The 22,025-nt window shown below is 26.6% G+C and overlaps 2 protein-coding genes across 5 annotated transcripts in view; both read left to right on the top strand.

Moving 5' to 3' along the window:
- The window catches only part of LOC136076751 (uncharacterized), a 35,299-nt gene extending 32,453 nt beyond the window's left edge, over window positions 1-2,846 (top strand). For all 3 annotated transcript variants that reach the window (XM_065790175.1, XM_065790174.1, XM_065790176.1), the window contains one exon: window positions 1,762-2,846. In XM_065790175.1, coding sequence (XP_065646247.1) covers window positions 1,762-2,751 — 990 coding nt within the window. In that variant the 3' untranslated portion in view covers window positions 2,752-2,846. The remainder of the gene's footprint in view (window positions 1-1,761) is intronic.
- Window positions 2,847-4,464: 1,618 nt separating this feature from the next.
- LOC136076752 (dual specificity protein phosphatase 12-like) lies at window positions 4,465-21,281 on the top strand. Of its 2 annotated transcripts, none has more exons than XR_010636562.1 (7): window positions 4,465-4,844; window positions 5,141-5,254; window positions 6,809-6,927; window positions 10,986-11,088; window positions 11,228-13,929; window positions 20,379-20,427; window positions 20,769-21,281. XR_010636562.1 is itself a non-coding variant. In XM_065790177.1 (7 exons), the coding sequence occupies exons 1-7, from the start codon at window positions 4,552-4,554 to the stop codon at window positions 20,858-20,860; spliced, it is 891 nt and encodes a 296-aa protein (XP_065646249.1). In that variant the 5' UTR covers window positions 4,465-4,551; the 3' UTR covers window positions 20,861-21,281. The 2 variants fall into 2 exon arrangements, 1 of the variants encoding a protein (XP_065646249.1); XM_065790177.1 differs by having other exon boundaries at window positions 13,809-13,929.
- Window positions 21,282-22,025: the final 744 nt, after the last annotated feature.

The raw sequence follows: 22,025 nt of genomic DNA, 5'->3' as shown, positions 1-22,025 counted from the left end.
TCCCCTGCTGTAAATTTTTGTTAATGTTCTAATTATTATTATTTTTTTTTTGAAGAGGATAGTGTTTTTCACCTTCAAAAAAAAATTATCAAACCATCAACGAAAGTTTACATTATTAGACATCCGCACTTTTAATGTTCACCGATTCATTTAGTCTTACTTATACTTATTTTAGTGTTAGGAATTTTTAGACTAATTTTTAGTCTCTCTTTAAATATTTTTAACATATATTGAAAGCATATTACAAAAAAAGTTTAATAAAAACCTTTAAAACAAGATTTCAAGTCACTATTTTCCTACCCTTTGAATTCTATATTTCCTAATAACTCCCAACCTAAAAGTTGTTTGCCTGCAATTTTGTTAGTTATGGATTTTCAGATAGCATTAGGTAATTCAAATAAGGTTTTTCCAGAAGTTTTTCCTACAGTTTTTTTCCCTATGTTTTTCAGCTGCTTTAACATTAATTATCAAAGAAGCATTTTTTTTTTAAGTTTTTTTTTTTTTTTTTTGTAATATGTTATTAATATTTGCTGCAGAAATTATTGACTGCAATAATGTTTCTATGAAAATATGTATAAATAGTATTTAAAAATTTAATTGTGATGGTTTAAATGGTTATTGTAATGAGTAACTTAATTGTAAAGCATTAATCCTGTTTTAATTGTTTTGCACAATAGGGCATAGCTTAGGAAAAATATTTGACACATTTAACAATCAGAGTATTCCAAATTTTAAGAATTAATTTACGTTAGATGATTTTTTTTTTCATTTTTGAGAATGTTAATACAGTTCATATCAAAATTTCTAACTATCCCTTCAAAAATATGTCATTCTGTGTTTCTATGAAGTTACAAGCAAAAAATTTAAAAGTTTTGTTGTAATATATGAAATCTATTATGAAGTCTAAGCAATTTTTGTATTATTACCAACTATACTTCAATGATCTTTATCAATTTTGATAGGAAGATGATCTTTATCATTTTTTTTTATTGATTTCACTGTACTTAAAAATCGTTTCTCTTACAAAATTGTTTTATTTACTTTTTGATTTTCTTTCTTTGTGTTACATAAGCTAAACACTTTTCTCTATCTAGATTTTGAAAACATAAAATAAACGCGCCATGCTTGTTTAATGCCGTTTGCCATGCTTAATGTACCTTTTTTGTGTGAAAAAATTTAAAATCTTTAACGGAGAACAGGTTTTATTGATTAAAAACTCTATTTGTAGTTTGTTTTAAAAAGTCTAATTTTAAGGATAAAAAAAAGTTAATCAGAAAAAAAAATTTATTATCTTTATGCCTATTAAAGATCAAAATAAGTTGGTTAAAAGTTACTGCCAACATGAGTTTAAGCCTAATTTTTACTCAAAATCAAAAATTTTAAAAATCCAAACTAATTTGTCTTAGATTCAGCTATATAAAAGCTACCAATTAAAAGCTTCCAATTAAAAGCTACCAATTGAAAGTTTAATAATAGCCATTAAAAGTAATAAAAAACTAGAACTTAAATTTTTTGATTAAAAATTATAAAATATATTTGAAAGAATTATGGAACAAGAAGTGTACTTTTGAGAATGTGGTATACTTTGTATAATGATATGCAGGAAAAAGAAAATTATTTAAACAAATTGTTCTGCTTTTTAATTTATTAAAGTAATAAAAATGTTTGTAATGTTTTTTCTGTCTGTGTATTTTTATTTGTGTATGTGTTATTTTTGTGTTGCAACACTATTTTTATCAATAACATTTTTCTATCATTTAGCCTGGGCAGGTCTGTAAATTATCAAAATTGGATACTGTTTATGGTAATATTAATTTCAATGATTTTGATAAAAACAAATTACCTCCTAAAGATGATTTGCTTCTTAGTTGGCATGCCACACAAAAAACTTTAGATGAAAAAGGTGTTAAATATGTTGCTGGAAAGTGGACTGAATTCGAATTGTCTATTTTGAATGCTAACATTAAAAAATTTGTTGATGAGAATGGAATAACTGACTTTAAAAAATTTTATAATGACCATAATGCAGTTAAACCTCCTAATATGTATGTTGAGTTAGGTCAAAATATTTATAGAACTATAAGAAAAATTAAGTTTAAAGTTGAGTTACTTTATGATAAAAGCTACATTGATGCAAGCAAAAGTAACTCATATAGTAAGGAAGAAATAAAAAATTTATTTGAACTTTATAAAGTTTATGGTCCCCGTTGGAAACTTATTGGAAAAGAGATGGGTAGGAAGCCTTCAAGTGTTAAATCAAGATATGCTAATTCCAAGATGTTTTACAATTTCGAAGATAATATGAAAATTGGTCCGTCAAATTCAGACTTTTTTACTAAAGAAGAAGATAGAAAGTTGACAGAATTAGTTAATCAAATTTCAAAAGACTACTCTGGCAATATTCATTGGTCTCATGTGTCGAAGTTAATGGGTACAAGAACAGCTGATGCATGTCGTCAAAGGTGGCTTTTATTTCACCAAAATAGAGATCAAATTAGTAAACCTAACATTTTGTTACGTAAAACTATGCGATCTGTTGTGGATTCATTGGTCAAAAGTAATATCACTGACCAGTGCAGCATTGACTGGACTGCTATACTTAAAGAAATTAACTCGGAAATTTCAGTCACTTTAATAAAAAAGTCATTTTCAAGATATATGAATGCTGAGAAATTAAAAAACAAAACATTTCAACAGCGTTTATTGTTTCTGAAAAATAAATTTGACACAAAATCAATATTGAAATTTTAACTAACAGTTTTTATGTAAAATAATTTAAAGAATTCATGAAAAAGTAAAGTTTTTTTGTTTAAATGAAAGTTTTAGTATAAAACGATTTTTTGAAATTTTCGAATTATTTTTTTTTTGGTATCAATATATATATATATATATATATATATATATATATATATATATATATATATATATATATATATATATATATATATCGTGACTTTAGAATAATAGGGTTTTATCTCCATTTTTTAACGTTAAGAGAATTTAACTTTCGATTTTTAATTATTTAAATGTTTTACAGTTATTTTTGTTTATAATGATAATATATATATTTTTTATGTTATTTATGTTTTGTAATTAATCTTACATTATTAATTTCATAGTTACTCTAAATTGCTTGACTACAAATTAATTTTTAGTTCCAACTTTATTTAATAAGGTTGAAATTTACAATGAAAAAACAAAAACTAACAGTTTTTAAAGTTTTATAAATGATAATAAAAAGATTAATATATTAAAATTATATAATTTTTTTACCATAAAAATTTGGAGATAGAACCTTATTATTCTCATCTACTGATATGCTATTTCGTCTTATACCAATTTATATTACTTAATAAATAATGTGAAATCTAAGCAATAAATTTAACAAATTTGATATTTTAAGCTTTTAATTTTACCTATTTAACAAATTTTTACTTTTGTTTTTGAAAATTTAAGAGAGTACTAAGGCAATTTTTAAAAATGATATATATATATATATATATATATATATATATATATATATATATATATATATATATATATATATATATATATATATATGCGGTAGTGGTGTAGTGGTAAAGCACTCGCCTCATAAGCAAGAGGTTCCGAGTTCGATCCCCACCACGTCCCTAGTAGTACCGCGCTCAACTTATTCATCCGCGCAGCGGCCTTGTTCGTCAAGGTTCGTGTTTCGGAGTTATAGAGTTGAGAGAGGGTTATAACCACTATTAAGTAGCCTCCACATCTGTAGTGGCCTTCTTGGCCTTGAGGAGTATATATATATATGTATATATATATATACATATATATATACATATATGTATATATATGTATATATATATACATATATATATATATATATATATATATATATATATATATATATATATATATATATATATATATACATATATATATATATATATATATATATATATATATATATATATATATATATATATATATATATATATATATATATATATATGTATATATATATATATATATATATATATATATTTATATATATATATATGTATATATATATATATATATATATTTATATATATATATATATGTATATATATATATATATATATATGTATATATATATATATATATGTATATATATATATATATATATATATATATATATATATATATATATATATATATATATATATATATATATATATATATATATATATATATATATACATATATATATATATAAATAGTTCAATATTTTAGTAAAAAAACATATTTATCTTAAATCAAGTTTATTAGAATTCTAAATTTAACTTTTGATTTTAAGTTATTGCCAGTTACAACCAAAATCAGAACTGGAGGTGTAACTACAATCTAATCTTTCTACCTTTTGAGGGTGGAGACAAAGCTCCCTATTATCCCTATTTTATTTTTGAGGGTGAAGTCAAAGCTCCTTATTATCCCAAATTTATATACGTATCCACATGTGTATAGAAATATATTTTTACTAGCAGTATTTCTAATAAATTATATTAAGTATGAAGGTATAAAAGTGAGAGTATGACTTGCTACTCTGTATCTACTTGTTTACTGGTATCTGATAGAAGTTTTGCATCATGCGTTCATTGTCTTCAAGAATACTCAATAACTGCTATTTTAACAATAGATAGCAATGAGCTAAATGACTTGTTATGTGATAAGCACACACACACAAAAAAAAATTGGAAGATTCCTTACACAAAGTTTGTCCACATGCTTGATGAGCCTTCATTTAATATTCTATGTTGTCTTGAAGAATGCGTTGAGTTTATTGAAAAGTTTATTAAAAATAAAGAGAATGTTTTAGTTCATTGGTAAATGTTTTTATCTAAATGATGTTAATTTTAACAATCATTTAATAATGATGTGTCCTGTGATAATACTAACATTTAACTATATTTACATAACAATATTTATTAAATAAAATATATTGTATAATAATATTATATTTAATTTGTATGTATTAGTTATATTATTAGTATTGCTGTTAGTGTTACCAATTGTATTTGTAATTTGTAATAGTTGAATGATTTATATCTTTGTTGTGTTTTTTCATTTGCTTATTTTTATGTTTATTTTGTTTAGCTTGTTTTATGTTTATTTCATTTAGCTTGGCTGGTCAATCAAGAAGTATTTCTATTGTCACAGCCTATCTAATGAAAAATGAACACCTTAGCTTAGAAGATGCTTTGCAATTTGTTCAGCGCATTAAAGTTGATGCTTTGTAATTTTACTTCTTGTATTTATAAATGTTCATTGTTTGTTTGGTACCATGAGGTTATTTATTTACCATTTATCACCTCTTATTATGAGGTTTAAAATTATTTTCTACCTAAATACCACTTAGTTACTTTTGGTTTAAATTTAAATTGTAGAAGCTTGATGTGACTAATCAGGCATGTAAAAATTGGATAGTAATTGAAATGTTTTGTCCTGATAGTCTATTAATCAAAAATGTTTTTTTCTGAAAGTCTACTCATCAAAAATGTGAAACCTAAATGAGAACTTGAAAACAAAATTTAAATAGATTTGGATCTTCAAGGTTTTAATTTAGTAAGTTACTCTTAAATCTATAGGGTTTTAGTTTAGTAAGTTATTATTAATTAAGGTTTATTTTAGTAAATTACTATGATTTTTAGGGTTTTAGTTTATTAAGTTACTATGATTAATTAATTGATTCATTTCATACACCATTTTTATTAAACACTGTTAAATGAAAATGTTTAAATTCTGTTTGTATAGTTACTATGATCTTTGAGGTTTTAATTTAGTAAGTTAATATGATCTTTAAGGTTTTAGTTTAGTAAGTTACTATGATTAGTTAATTGATCCATTTCATACACCATTTTTATTAAACACTGCTAAATGAAAATGTCTAAATTCTGTTTGTAAATGACTCATATGGCACTAATTTAAACGTCTTTTGATGCCAAAAGACATATATATTATTGAGCAACCATGCAGAAGCGCAACCATTTTTTATCATAAAATTGTCTGAAAGTATCTTATTCAAACCTGTGTCACTGTTCTCTTAATTTCTGGTTACAAAGAGTCTTTGTAAAAAAATATAATATAAATGCTCTAGTTACTGAAAGTTATAATAAAAGGTTATCAATAACACCAAACACAAAGCACAGAATATAAATTTTTCTACTTTGTGAAGTAAAGGTTAAAGACAAAAACTCTGTTAAATATCAGTACCACTTAGTTTGACCATTGTTGCTTACAATGCAATATTATGCTTCTAACAATATTATAAAATGGTTTACTAAAGAATATTTATCTATCTTGATATCTATAGCAGCATAAACTATATATCTGGTATATTTCTTAATCTTTCTTGTGTTTTTTTCTTCAGTTTATTTTTTATTTTTGTGACACATTTATAATATGTATTTATTTTAGCTTTTTAATGTTCACTCACAACAGGCCTTTCTTTCATTTATTGGCACAATGTTAAAGAAAGTTCTTTTCGATGCTCTTCAATGTCTTTGCTTTGTAACTCCCTAAATCTTACATTATTGGCTACACTCCCTTGGTACAAAATTCTATTTGCCATAATTTTTATTTTGAGCAAAGTTATTTAACCAGACTGATACAGATTTTCCATATACACATAAGTTGGTTCAAATATTTATCGTGATAACTTGATCACTGCATCACTAGTTTGTACCACTATTATCTTTTTAAGTTGATGTTGTAGTTACCAATATAAATAATATAAATACTTTTCATATTTAGCTTAACGCCAATGGTTTTATGTTTAATTTATTTTTAGACCAAACAATAGTTTTTTATTTCAACTTAAACTGTATGAAATTATGAACTACAAACTCATTCAAACACATCCAATCTACAGAAGTTTTGTTACAATTCTTCAACAAAATAAATTATTGGGTTGGTTTATTTAAGTTTAAATAAGAATTTAAATATATATATATATATATATATAAATATATATAAATATATATATATATAAATATATATATATATATATATATATATATATATATATATATATATATATATATATATATATATATTTATATGTATATATAAATTAGAAAAACACTTATCTAATCTTAGCCATCTTCAACAGCATGTTTCACCATCATTAGGTTCATCATGAAGCTTCCTGATGAACCTAAAAAGTTGATAGTGAAACATGTTAAAGACAACTGAAAATTAGATAAGTGTTTTTACTCATTTATTATTGCTCTATTTTTTAAGAACATTAAACACTCTATTTGTAGAATACACTAACAAAATTTATATATGTATATATATATATATATATATATATATATATATATATATATATATATATATATATATATTATTGATGACCGATTAATCGGTATTGACATCGGTTTAATCGGCCACTTTTTTTACAATTGGTATCAGCATCGGCATTTTCCGATTTTCCAACCGATGGCATTTTAATATTTTCATCCTGGGTTATTCCATATCAAATCACCTAAAGGCTCCCAGGGTACCGCCTCAGATTTGATTTTGACCACACACAGATCTTATAACAAAAATACAATCCAGAAAATTTCAGCTTAATTGACCAATTTGTTCAAAAGTTATGATTGAATTAAAAATCACCAAAATTCGAAAAATTTGTGTATCAGGAGCTTACAGCAGTTTTTTTCGATTTTTGACAAACCATAACTTTTTAAATAAAGATGGTGATCACCTGAAATTTTGTAGGGTAATAGTTTTTCACCCAAATAATTCATTATTGCAGTTGTTTTTGATTGATTTTTTACAGTTTTTGAGTTATTGTACCTTAAAGTTGCTAAATATTGCAACATAAATATTTTTTCGAACTTTAACATGTTACAGTTTAATACTTACTTACAGAAAGTGGATTTTTTTGTTACCTTTGTGTACTTAGGGTCACCACTTGTTAGAATAATCAAAATTATGCATTAAAAATTAATTTGCACATGCAGCAGCCTATTGAAAAATCCCTTTTTTTAAAAATCATGATAAATTACATTGACTTTGCTGGCATAGAAAGTAGCATAAACAGTTGAAATAAATTATGAAACTTTTTAATGTTAAGGTTCTTTATATAGACAATCACCAAAAAAAAAATTAAAGACCTATACTCTATCTTATGACATGGTTGTAGCCTTTTGAGAGTGATGATATTTATAAAAGGAGAATGTTATTCGACTATAAGCTAGCTCATATTCTAATAATTAGTCATAGGGATGACAGTAGTATATTTTCTATTTATCTGTGTATGAATATATTCAGTTTTCTTTTTAATGACATAATGTCTTAATTTTTACTACTAATAATGACATAATCAATGTCATAATCAGTGTCTGTATCAGTATTTGTTAGTTTCTTTGAGATTTAATATGTTTATGTCTTTTTTAAACTTTTTAGATTAGTAATAAAAATAAAAAAATAGTAAAAAATGACAGAGAAATGTTGTTTGGAGAAAGTTTTGAATGAAGATTGCGACAAAACGTATTATTGTAGAATGATTGGAAAAATAAAACTAAAAGATATTATGAACACAGATGTTGAAGTTTTAATTCAAAGAATTGGACACACTTTTGAACTGATTGAGGAGATATGTTTTCACCATGAAAATACCTATATTTCTAGATATGAAGCGCTTTAAAAATGCTGCTGTGATCCGTTTAAAGTCCACAAGAAAAAAATTATTAAGGGATTGTGTTAAGTCAATATTTTAACAGCAAGTCAACTTAAGATCAAACGTGGTCAAAAATTTTGCACTAACTGTTTGAATGAATTCAAACTTGAACAAATTACAGGAAAATTTAGTCAAGAAGATGAAGACAAAGACGTTGATAATGAGGGGTTTAGTTCTTCAGACCTAAATAAGACAGTTTTAAATGAGTGCTTCTCTACTGGAGATATCTCCTCTAAAAAAATGTAAGTAAACATGACAAATTAGAATATAGAAAGCAAAAAGTTAAAAAACTGGAAACAAGTATGACAAACCTAGTAGCATCAGCATTGAATATAGACCCAAAAGAAATAATATCTGAGAAAAAACAAATGTGCATTAACTGTAATGATTTAGACAAACTTTTAGATGCAATAAAGGAAAAAGGAAAAATCAGTTCAGTTACTAACATTAACTCCTAATAGTTGGTCAATTAAAAAAATTTGCAATGCATTTTCAGTTTCAGGCCATCTTGTTAAGAAAGCCAGAAAGCTGAAAAATGAAAAGGGAATACTTACTTAACCTGAGGCTAAAAAAGGACATTTTTTGGAGGATATTGTTAAGCAGAGATTCATTGAAATATAAGGATCTGACGAATACACTAGACAATGTCTAGTGTATTTGTCAGATAAAGACTTTGTTTCTGTGCGTATAAATAATGTTAAAGTTCATAAACAAAAACGCTTAATATTAGTTCATTTAAAAGAACTTCATCTGGAGTTTAAGAAGTTATACCCTGAACACAAAGTTGGATTCAGCAAGTTCTGTGAACTAAGGCCAAAGTGGTGCCTTACTGTTGATACTAGTGGAAGCCACTCACTTTGTGCATGTTCTTACCATCAAAATGCTAAGTTGATGTGCTCTGCTCTTCCTAACAGCCATTTAATATATTACAAAGATTTAATGAAAGTATGTGTTTGTAATATAGATATTGGAAACTGCATGTTTCATCTATGACCCAACTGCCCTGGTAAAATAAATTTGAAAACTTACTTGAAAAATGTGTTTGAAAAGAATGATTTTGATGATCAGATCACATATAAACAATGGGTGTCAACTGACCAAACTGCACTTATTACTGTCCAAACAAGCATTAGTGAATTTATTGAAACTTTAAGTGAAACTTTGTATGACCTTTGTCACCACCACTTTATCAAAGAAGCACAGTCTTCCTACTTATCAGTGGCAAAACAAACATTAGACCAATATACCTGCATTATTCTGATGGATTTTGCAGAAAACTATAGTTTTCTTGTTCAAGATGCTATACAAGGGTTTTACTGGCAAGCCGATCAAAGCTACCTTACACCCACTTGCTGTTTATTACAAAGATGTAAAAGGTCACCTTATATGTGAATGCTATTGTTTAATTTCTGACCATCTTTGTCATGACCAATCAGCAGTCCATTGTTTTCTCACAAAGTTGCTCCTTATGGTCAAAACCAAACTACCCACAGTGAACAAAGTTAAATACTTTCTAATATCTTTTAAAATAATGGTTTGACTCCAATTTGAGTCCAAGTATTTGTTTACCAGTACTGATTCCACGAAAAAGATTACACCATTTAAAGTTGTATGGTTTTATATTTTCAAAATTTTAATAGTTATTTCATTCATCGGTGTATATATATATATATATATATATATATATATATATATATATATATATATATATATATATATATATATATATATATATATATGTATATATATGTGTATATATATATATGTATATATATATAAAACCCTTAAAATTAAGAAAAATGAGGTTGGCAATAATTTGCTTACCTCAATCTTTTTGAGGTCAGCATCAGGTCGGCAAAAAAATTTGATAAAAGGGTCTTACCATAAACTATAGAAACAAGGTCGGCAGTTTTTTGCTGACCTCAAATTCTTATAGGTCAGCATTGCTGAATGGCGACACTAATTCCGAGGGCTGTATATATACATATATATATTTACACACACATATACATATATATATATATATATATATATATATATATATATATATATATATATATATATATATATATATATATATATATACAACTGATTTTCTTTTTTTTTTTCAATCACAATTTTAAAATTTTTCAGCAAAACATGTTAAACAAGGAGTTATTTCTCACTGAAAACATATGAGAGTATTTTCTCATTGATACATATGTATCAATTGTGTAATATTACTATTAGTTTGTTCATATATTTACCCATAAGATATTTTTTTTTGTAATTTTTAAAGGAAAAAGTCATGCATGGAGTCCATTAGAATACAATACAATGAATGGTTTGCAAGGTATTGCAGAGCAAACCTCTCTCATAGTTTATAGGTGTAAAAAGTGCAGGTTAGATTTTCTATTTAATTATTTTCTAAAGTTTTTTATTTAAATTTGTATTTTTTGTTTCGTTTAAATTTTGTTGTGACACTAGTTCAACCATGATCTTTTTTTTTCGGAAGAGAGAAAATATAACTTTTTTTTTTAGCAATAAAAGAAGAAAAAAAGTCAGAGTAAAACTACCACAAACCTTGATAAAAGGACAACTTTTTTTAAATTCAGAATTTCTAATATTTTTATTTTCTTTGATATAATAGTTAGAGTAATTCTGCAGTGTAAAAATAAAATTTAAAAAGTTTCAATTAAAAATACGATTCAATAAGAAAATAAGAAACAGCTTGAGATTAAAACAAACAAAAAAATTGCAAAAGAATTCTTTTATATATCTTTTGGAAAACAAACTCACAGAGCCACAAACTTCAGGTTGATTTTTCACAAGTTTTTCATAAGACTTGCACCTTTAGCTTTTCATTTTCAAAAATCTTTGAGTGCTTTTTACACTTTCTGTACTTTTTGTGGCTTTCTTGGCCAGAATTTCTTCGTTTGCTGCAACTTCGACATGTGTTAATTTGATAGTTTTGTATCTTTTTTAGATAACTTGTTCGAAATTCTTCTTCTGTAAAAGCTTGACCAGCCAGTTTTCTGATATTTCTGGACTATTTTGCAGAATGTTTGTAAGCATTTTGGAATTCATACTGCTTTAAGAGAGGTCTTTCAAGACTGATTTTCTCATTAGTCGCTAATTCTTAATGAGAAGTTAGTGTTGCAGTTGCCAATTAAAGTTTGAGTTGCAGGTGGAATTAAGGTTGGTGTTTGTTAAGCAGTTTGAGAAAAAGAACTTGGGCTATGTGGTCATTTTTTTATTGCTTGTGATGTTATCAAGTTGTTATCAAATGTTTGACAAATTTGCAATTTTGATTTGTCAATGTTTTCTTGATTTAATGGTATGCCCACTTCTTTATAATAATTTGACAATTATTTGAGTATAAGTGTAAGCTTTGTTACAACTGTGCAAGGAGACTTGGTTAAATCTTTTAGGACAAATTGCTAAAAGCACTTTCACCATAAATTTTTGCCTAAAATATTGCACCAAACATCTTTGACATGGCAAAGTACACCAACATCAAGAGGCTGCAGAATGTAGGATGAATGGTCAGGAATGCACATTAAAGTTAAATTGTTTTCTTTACATTTCAAAGCAATACTTAATGACACATGTGACATCCAAAAATAAAATATGACCCTCAATTTTTTTAATATGAGGAATAAACATTTTATCTATAAAAGTTGATTGCTTTCCATCCAACATTTATGGTGATGGATGCTTAGCCCTTCTTCTGGTAGTTACTTTTGCCTTTTCTCACTATTTTCACACAATTCCACAAATGCTTTACAAAAATCTCTAAGTCTTGTATGCTTTACCAAAGTTTCTCAAAAACTAAAGCTTTACTAAAATATTCTCTAAATGTTTTTCAAAACAACAAAATATCAATTTTTTCCATTGTCTTAAAGACATCTTTTTTGCTCAATTCTGAATACCATTGACTTAATTAACTTACCATTTACCATTAAAGTACCATTTGCAACCAGGAGTTCCGTTTTTGAACAAACACTCTTCATTATTTTCATTATTTGAACTTGAACTGATTGTCTACTAAAGCCCCAATTGTCAAACTTTTGAAGACGGTTAACCAAGGTTTACTCAATAGAAACAATTTTTTTGTATTGTTCACTTCCAACTACTGAAATCTTGTTTGTTTTTCCGTTGGATATTTTTGATTTTAGAGTTGCATGTTAATATTGTTGATTTTAGAATATATGTTGAGGTAGAGTTGAGCTGTAGCTCTTATGCTCACCTCGTCATTTTCAATCTTTTCAATGCACATTTCGTTGTCTTCTTAGTGTAAGACCTCTTGTTTGTTTATTTTTTAACATTATAAGCTCAGTAAATTCAATTTAGTTACAGATTGATAGAGATTTCTAAAAATAAAAAAATGATGCACTTTTGTAGTTACTTTGTACTCTTGTAGTTATTTTGTGTACTTTAAAAGTACAAAATAAATTAACACGAAAGTGTGAAAAAATAAAATAACTTCGGGTTTGTTTGAATATATTAAAGCAATCATTTTAATAAATTTGTTTCGATATTTTATAATTTTTAACACGCTAAAAAATTATTAAATTCCTAAATTTTTTAAATTTCTTTATTTTTAGTGAAGAACATTTTTAGTTTTTATGATAAATGCTTTTGTCGCTATAACTGTTTTTCACTATCCTGTTAGTAGGGGTTGTATTCTATATGTTTTTGTAGTAATTTTGTACTACTGTCTTTTTTGTAGTAGTTTTGCTCTATATAGCAAAATTATTTTTATATCTTTCTCATTTTGCAGAGAATTTGTATTTGATTTTGGTTTTATATTATTTAATTTAAAAATGAAATAAATGTGACCATGATGATTTTTTTTTGACCCAAAGACTCCCTAATGATAAATAAGTGTTATAAATTATGTTAAAATTCAAAAAATAATAAAAAATGAATGAAGAGCAAACTTTGATCCCTTAAAGTTTGTGATCAATTTTTTTCTTTACATTTTTTTGTTTGTTTTATTTTTTGCTGGGATAGAGCAAAAGTAAGTAAATGGTATATTCTCTGCATCAATAAAACAAATCATGTTTTTTTTTTTTTACCTCTTTAATTCCAAATGATTTTCATAATTTAATTTGGTTAGGTGTAAGCTTATGCATTCAAATGATACTCTTCCAATTCATCATACAGATTGTACATCGTTATATTTAATTGACCCTCCTGACTGGTTAAAATCTGAAATTGGTTCAAATGTGAAAGGAAAGGTAAGTTATAAATATGTATGTATATGTGTGTATATATATATATATATATATATTTATATATATATACACACACATATAAATGTATATATATACACTATTAAAAAATTCGCCGTAAATTCAAGGGAGAATGTCCAGTAGCAAAGTGACAGCACTTTCTCCATAAAAATTAACATTTTCTGTAGCTTCTAATTTCCATAAAAATCAACGGAAAAAGTCTGTTTAAAAAAAAACAGAACTTTCTCCCTAAAACTCATGGTTTCCGTATTTTATATGCAGTAGTGGTGTAGTGGTAGAGTGCTCCCTTAAGCAAGAGGTTCCGAGTTCGATCCCCGCCATGTCCCTGGTACTACCACGCTTAACTTGTTCCTCCGGGCAGCAGCCATGTTCGTCAAGGTTCGTGTTTCGGAGCTATAGAGTTAAGAGAGGGTTATAACCACAATTAAGTAGCCTCCTTGTCTGTAGTGGTCTTCTCGGCCTTGGGGAGGTGAATTAACAAAAAAAAAATTTTATTTTTTCCTCACAAATTTTACAGAAAAAGTCAGGCAGTAAAGAGACAGCATTTTCTCTGTAAAATTTGCGGTTTCTGTATTTCATTTTTTCCGTTCAAATTACCGGAACAACTCTGTCAATTCAACAAATAGTTACTTACTGTTACTTAACTCATCTTTTCTATATATAACTCATTACGGTTACTTAACTCATCTTACATAGTTTACGCGGTAATCAAAAATAAATGAATAGAATTTATATGTTGTTATAAAAATGTAATTTGACTATTAAGATGGTATTCGTGAAATGATTAAAAATTATAAAATAATTCACATCAAACACAACATTAAAAAACTCAGTAGTTTTAGGTATTTAAGCCACACACAAAACATTTAAAGAAAATCTATTTTAATCATATAGACCATATGCAAAATGCGCTAAGTCACAAAAAAAAATTTTATGAGTTAGTTCCATTTCCATTATCTATAGATTGAAATCTATTTTGGATTTAAATATTAGACCATTTAAAATTTTTTTTTACCTACAAATAAAAAAAATGTTTATCAATTTCTGTTGATGCAAAACTATGAGTAGCTCAGCTTTTATGTGTTTTCTTATATTGAATTTACTTGGAATTAGTGCAATTTCCAGATGAACTCCTCCTATGAAATAATTATTATAGTTATGATAAATTATATTATATTATAGTAGTTATTATAATTATTACATTATATAGTATTTATGATAACAAATAATATTTTATTATGACAAATTATGCTATATTATAATATTTATTATATATATTATATTGTAATAGTTATAATAAATAAAAACAAAACATCTTTTGATATATTGATGCTCTGTCCATTCAAACAGCGCTAGTTTGTTTACAAAACTCAAAATTTTTGGGTCAGGTTCAATATATTGTTTTTTACCAGTTTTTTCTTTTCGATTTTATTTCATTTTTCAGGATTCTTTTTTGCAGTACATCTACATAATAATCAGATCAGTAAATCATTATTTACAGTAAAAAAAAGAAAAGAAAGTAATGTTGAAAATATCAAAAAATTATATGTAGAGCGAGCATGTAGAGGGTACAGTTGCAGATAATCAGGATGCAGTGATTTAGAAGAAAGTGTAGAGTAGAAGTAGATAGAGTTAGAATTGCAGATAATGAAAAAGCTAAAAGTTACAATCAAAATTAATCAATATAATATAAATTAATAAAATAAATAAAAATAAATAATTTAATTATAATTTAACAATTATCATCAAAATTTCTATCCTACAGATAACTTTGTCAAAAACAAACATCAAAATTTCTATTTTACAGATAACTTTATCAAACAATTTTAAATAGTTTAAATATAGATTAGATAACGAGAATTATATTTAAGAGTCTTTGAAAAGATTGCACTACAAAAAAGTAAATATCAAAGTACATCTAACATACTATTTTAATATATACCTTCTTTCATTTATCCACCATGTGGTTTATGCTCCTCTGGCTAATTGCCATATAGAGGCCACATACATAAGGCCCACGAAGACAAGTTCAGCTCACTAAAGAGCATCATAACCCCTTTCGCAGACCAAGAGTAAGTGATTATCAGAAGAATATTCGAGAGAAAGTTAGAAGTTAAATTAAAAAGTTGGCATAAAGACAGCTGACAGAATTGCACTAAGTGTTGTGCAACTTATTGAATGTGCAACTTATGTTCAATATCAAGTTCATTTGATAGAAACCCTTGTTACATATAAAGTTTTACATAAGTTTTATTATACATATATAAATATATATATATATATATATATATATATATATATATATATATATATATATATATATATATATAATTAAATATAAAGTTTTACTTCAGTTTTATTATATATATATTTATATATATATATATATATATATATATATATATATATATATATATATATATATATATATTTGATTGTGAGGGAAGTGATGAAGAATCGTAGGATATCAGTGGGTCAGATAAAGCAAAATTTAAACCTTAAACACTTATTTAACAATACAACTGTTGCAAGAATAAAGAAAGGTGAAGAGTTTACTAAAGGGTGGCAAACAAAAAAGCCTTTTTTAAACAAGAAAAATCGTGTTAAGAGATTAAAATGGTGCAGAGATCATTTAGGCTGGACTTCAGATCAATGGAAACGTGTCATATGGACAGTTGAGTCACTTTTTGTGCTACAATATGGTAATTGAGAAAAAATCTGAAAAAAAAAAGGTGAACTATATAATTCAGAGTGCACACGTGCCACAGTAAAACATGACAAAAAAATCATGGTTTTGGGTGCATTTGCTGCTCATGGAGTAGGAAACCTGTACAGAGTTGAAGGAATTATGGAGCAACATAAGTACCATTATATTTTAGTTCACCAATCAACACCTAGTATAATGCATCTATTTCCAGATGGAAACTATATATTTCAGCAAGACAATGACCCAAAGCACACAGCAAAAAAAAAGATATATACAAAAGGCTGGTATACCTACCTTTGAGTTGCCGGCACAATTACCTGATCTTAGTTTAATTGAGAAGCTGTCGTAATTCTAAATGTTATATTGACTTTTTTTTATTTTTAATGACAAATATTGTGAAATAGAAGTTATTATTTGACATATTTTAAATAAAGTTAAAAAATATTTGAGAAAAAATTAATTTTTTTTGCCTTTTTTTTAAAAAATTATGTTGTCCCATTATATATATATATATATATATATATATATATATATATATATATATATATATATATATATATATATATATATATATATACAGTATCGGACAAAACAAGTGCAACCAAATAATACTAATTTAGTTTCTTTATATAAAAGTGCTGCATTTTTTCAATTTAGAGAAATAACTATGTAACTGTTTAGAGACAAAGTTCTTCAAGTTTTATTCATCACAAAGTTCATTATTTGTACACGAAAATTAATAAATTAATCAAAAGTATTAAAAAAAGTTGATTTTTTTCTGGACAAAACAAGTGCAACTCGACAAAATGTTGACCAAGCTGTATATCGCTATCAATATTTCGTGGCGAATCCTTTGTTGTCGATCACAGCCTTGCATCTTCGAGGCATAGATTCAATCAGGTGATCAATGAAACTTTGTGGAATTGCTGCCCAGGCCTTTTGGATTGGTTCAAACAGTTGATCCTTATTACGAACACCTTCACGATTAATTCTGCGGTTGACGATCTCCCACAGGTTCTTGCTAGGGTTGAGATCTGGAGATTGAGGCGGCCAATCCATTACCGATAAGTGGTTGTCTTGAAACCACTGCTTGACTACTTTTGCAGTGTGTTTAGGATCATTGTCTTGCTGAAAAACCCATTTTATTGGCATATTCCATTCAGCATGAGGTAACATAACATCTTTCAGGATATTTTACATGAAACGGTCCATTATTCCATCGTTTCGATGTATTGGACCTAGACCGTTAGCAGAAAAACACCCCCAGACCATTACATTGCCTCCACCATGCTTCACGGTCTTATGGTAGTAACGTAAATTGAGGTGTTTTCCAGCCGGTCAACGTACACAGCAAATGCCATCGCTCCCAATGATGTTGAACTTCGATTCATCACTGAACAAGACAGTTCTCCATTTCTGCACATTCCAGTCAATATGAGATGTAGCAAACAGGAGTCTTTTCTTCTGGTTTTTTAGTGAAATCAGCGGTTTCTTTGCAGGGCGTCGAGAAAACAATCCAGCTTCAACAGCACGTCATCTGATTGTTCGGTCTGATACAGGCAGCTCTAATTGCTTTTGTATCTCGACTGATGATATCCAGGGATCTTTCTTGACGGATCTGACGATCATAGAATCCTTTCTAGAAGTGGTGGAACGTGGTCTTCCACCTTTTTTATCTGCTTCCAACTTCCCCGTAGAACGATATTTGGAACATAGTCTTGATATGGTCCATTTTCTCACGCGATATTTATCACAAATACTTTTTTGTGACATTCCACTTACGTAATCGCCAATAATTTTCTTTCTTAGTTCCAATCCAAGACTGTCGGGAGCCATTTTTGCACTTGAAGTCATAAAATTAATAAAAATAAATAATCACGCTTCGCAAGGCTTACCGTGTTACATTTACCTTGTGATAATACAATAATGCTCTGTGGAACACAACGTCTTGGTTGGATGTGGACTGTATTGATGTAATGAAACACTTGTTGTATTTCGCTTCTTGTATTGATGTTCTTCGATAAAACACTTTGATAAAACTCACTTCGATAAACTGTCTTGATAATACTGACTGATTGACTTCCATATACTGACTGAATTACATGTCGATTTACATGTCGCTTATATAGTAAAATGAACCTGTGTGAACCTGTTGTGGAAAATTCTAGATGCTTCTTTTCGATGCTTCTGGAAGCTTCTGGATGTGTCTGGATTCTTCTGAATGTTTCTGGATATTTCTGGATGCTTCCAGTTTTTAAGACATGTAAAATTAGGAACACTTTTTAGCATTGTTCGATGTTGGTTGCAAATGTTTTGTCCAATACTGTATATATATATATATATATATATATATATATATATATATATATATATATATATATATATATATATATATATATATATATGTAAATTATGTTAGTATATTTTACAAATAGAGTGCTCAATGTTCTTAAAGAACAGAGCAATAATTAATTAGTAAAAAACACTTATCTAACTTTTATCTTCGACTTGAAGTTTCACCATTGCTGGATCATCAGGAAGAGTGCTGGATCATCAGGAAGACTCTTCCTGATGATCCAGCAATAGTGAAACTTCAAGTCGAAGATAAAAGTTAGATAAGTGTTTTTTACTAATTATATATATATATATATATATATATATATATATATATATATATATATATATATATATATATATATATATATATATATATATATATGTATAACAAAAAACAAATAAATACACTTTCAATCACAAATTCAAAATAATGTCTAAAGAAAACTTTACTTATTAATAAATTATGTTTTATTTATTTACAATGTTTTAAGTTCCTTTTCTTAAGAATTGAATTTTTAAAAGTTTTTATTGTTTATATTGTTTTTTTATATATATACCATAAAAATGTAACACTAAACAATATGAACTTTAAAAAATTCAGTACATAAGAAAAGGTTTTTATACCATAAATCCTATATAATAATATTTTGTAGGAATAATATTATATAGATATTATTAATATAGGAAACTAATTTTCAGAAGTGTCTCTAATAAGTATCTATAGTTATTTATAACAGCATTTTACATACATCGACTGAGAAATAGCCTTAATTATTCTTCATTTTTTTCTTCTTTTTTTCTGAAAACGCTTTATGCTATAAAGATAAGCAAATCCTCATCTAAACAAGCTATAGAAAATATGTATATTCCTAACCTCCCCCCCCCCCCCTCTATGCGTACGTACACTTGATGGTCTCACCTAACCCCCCTCCCCCCATCATTTTTATAAGTTTTTCATATCCACGGTGTTCTAACCCCCTCCTTCCAATTCTGCGCTGTTCAACCTTAATAATCTTAGGAAAGCTATAAACGTAAGAGGCGTTCACCTTTTATTAATGGGCAAGTGAACATGAACTGCCGCCTCAATTTTTTGCGTTTGTGCACATACATTTATTGTACGCAAATTTCTCAACTTCGGCGCTGGCTAATATATGGATGGCCCCAAATAACGATTAGGTTGATTTTATAGAGATAAGTTTTATCTGACATACGTTAGTATTTAAAAAAAACTCTCGAAACCATAAGAAAATATTATCTGAATGAAGAGTTTAATGTTGTTAGACGTTTTATGTTTAATGTTTGTTCAAGTTACGTTATGTACGTTTAAGTTACATTTATGTACGTTTAATGTAACTCTCTTTATATATATGGTCTTTTTTAAATTGTTTAGATTGCTTGCTGGAGGTGTTCAACAAAACTAGGTGTCTACAGTTGGTCAGGTGTATATCTAATACATTTTAAATACCATTTTATAATTCAACTATTATAAAATAAAAGAAAGTAAAAGTAAATATACGTGAATCAAATAAATTAAAATTATATATTATCGTATATATTGTATAATAAATTTGCAATATGTCTAATATTAATAAAAATAAAAGATATAAACATAGAATATATAATTATTAAAATTAAGTTGACGTTTGTTTTTCATTGCTTTGCGTAACCGTTTTAATTCACAGTTGACTACTGATACCATGGAGAAACATAATTTTGAGTAATGTACCACTACTTTTATTTTTTTACCTGTAGTTTTTAAAATATTTTGAATTTTATGTAGGAAATAAATGTTCATGCGGAAAATGGGTTACACCTGCATTTCAAATTCACAAGTCGAAAGTAGATTATCAAACAGCCAAGACATCGAGTTAAAAGAATTAAAGAAGTAAAAAATTCATGCAGTAAAATAATTTAGAATTGTTGCTCATCAAACATTAAAATTATTTTAAAAAAACGTAGAAAGAAAAGTTGACTTGTTGAATAGTAAAATATACCGTTGAAAATCAACTCATCAAACACTAAAGTTAGAAGAACAATTTGCTCATCCAGCAACAAAATTTAACTTTTAAAGAAAAATACGTTCATCCAATCTTAAAATTTAACGTTAAAAAAAAATAACATTAATGACATTAGCAAGAAAAACAGACAATGAATATGCTGCATTTTAAGAAAAAAAGACAATAGCTAGTAGGAACTAACATTGAATAAATAAAATGTAAATTTTATGATAATTTAAAAAAAATGTATCTGTGACTATGAGAAACAGTGACTGATCTAGAGGTAAGATATGGAATATAAATCAAATTTCTTTCACCAGTTTGCCTAAAAAACTATTTTGTTCTGCTATAACACTTATATAAATTGTCAAGCTTTTTCATCCTAAATGATTTTCCGTAACATTACAATTAAAATACCCCATTACTATTCTAATTTGATAATGATGAATTAGTAATCAATCAGTGGTTGCTGTATATACCTTGTATAATTGATATTTAATTTAATTAACGTTAAATTCAGTTTTTAAAACATTTGATCCTGACATATTATATATGTGAATTTTAACTCGATTTATATAACGTTGATCATTTGGAACAAAAATGAATCGAATCTACAATGGCGCTCGGTAGTGATGGACAAAAAGCAGAATATATTTCCGGTGTTTGACTAAAATTAATGTATTTGTCACTTTTATTCACTGCTTGTTCAGTTAATGAATGCGCCACTTAATATTAAAATTTGATTAATTTGTTTAAATTGTCAACAGCTATTATAATGCTTAATGAGAATTGTTGCTTATTTTTATTAGTTGATATTATTGCAAATTAAAATTCAATCTTTAAGTTGGTACCTATCAAAAACATAAAATTTGTATTATTGCTATTTTTTTAATTCGAACAGGTTAAAAACTCCTGACCATGAGGATCACTTTACATCGCTTTTGAAATAAGGCATACTATTATAATCTAAAATAAGAAATGTATTAAAATAAATGATCAAGTTCAACCAGAGTATTATTAAGAATCACCAAAATAAATAT

Source organism: Hydra vulgaris, chromosome 02 (assembly GCF_038396675.1).
Source record: "Hydra vulgaris chromosome 02, alternate assembly HydraT2T_AEP".
NCBI classification, from domain to species: Eukaryota; Metazoa; Cnidaria; class Hydrozoa; order Anthoathecata; family Hydridae; genus Hydra; species Hydra vulgaris.
The sequence above is the reverse complement of the archived record's forward strand: the minus strand, read 5'-3'. Positions and strand labels throughout refer to the sequence as shown.

What these genes read in the sequence shown, in the direction of transcription:
- LOC136076752 (XM_065790177.1), top strand. Translation starts at nt 4,552, where the DNA reads ATGACTTGCTACTCTGTATCTACTTGTTTACTGGTATCTGATAGAAGT. An exon ending in TCAACAAAATAAATTATTGG is followed by an intron (nt 6,928 to 10,985) that starts GTTGGTTTATTT and finishes TAATTTTTAAAG; the next exon opens with GAAAAAGTCATGCATGGAGT. An exon ending in AGGTGTCTACAGTTGGTCAG is followed by an intron (nt 20,428 to 20,768) that starts GTGTATATCTAA and finishes AATTTTATGTAG; the next exon opens with GAAATAAATGTTCATGCGGA.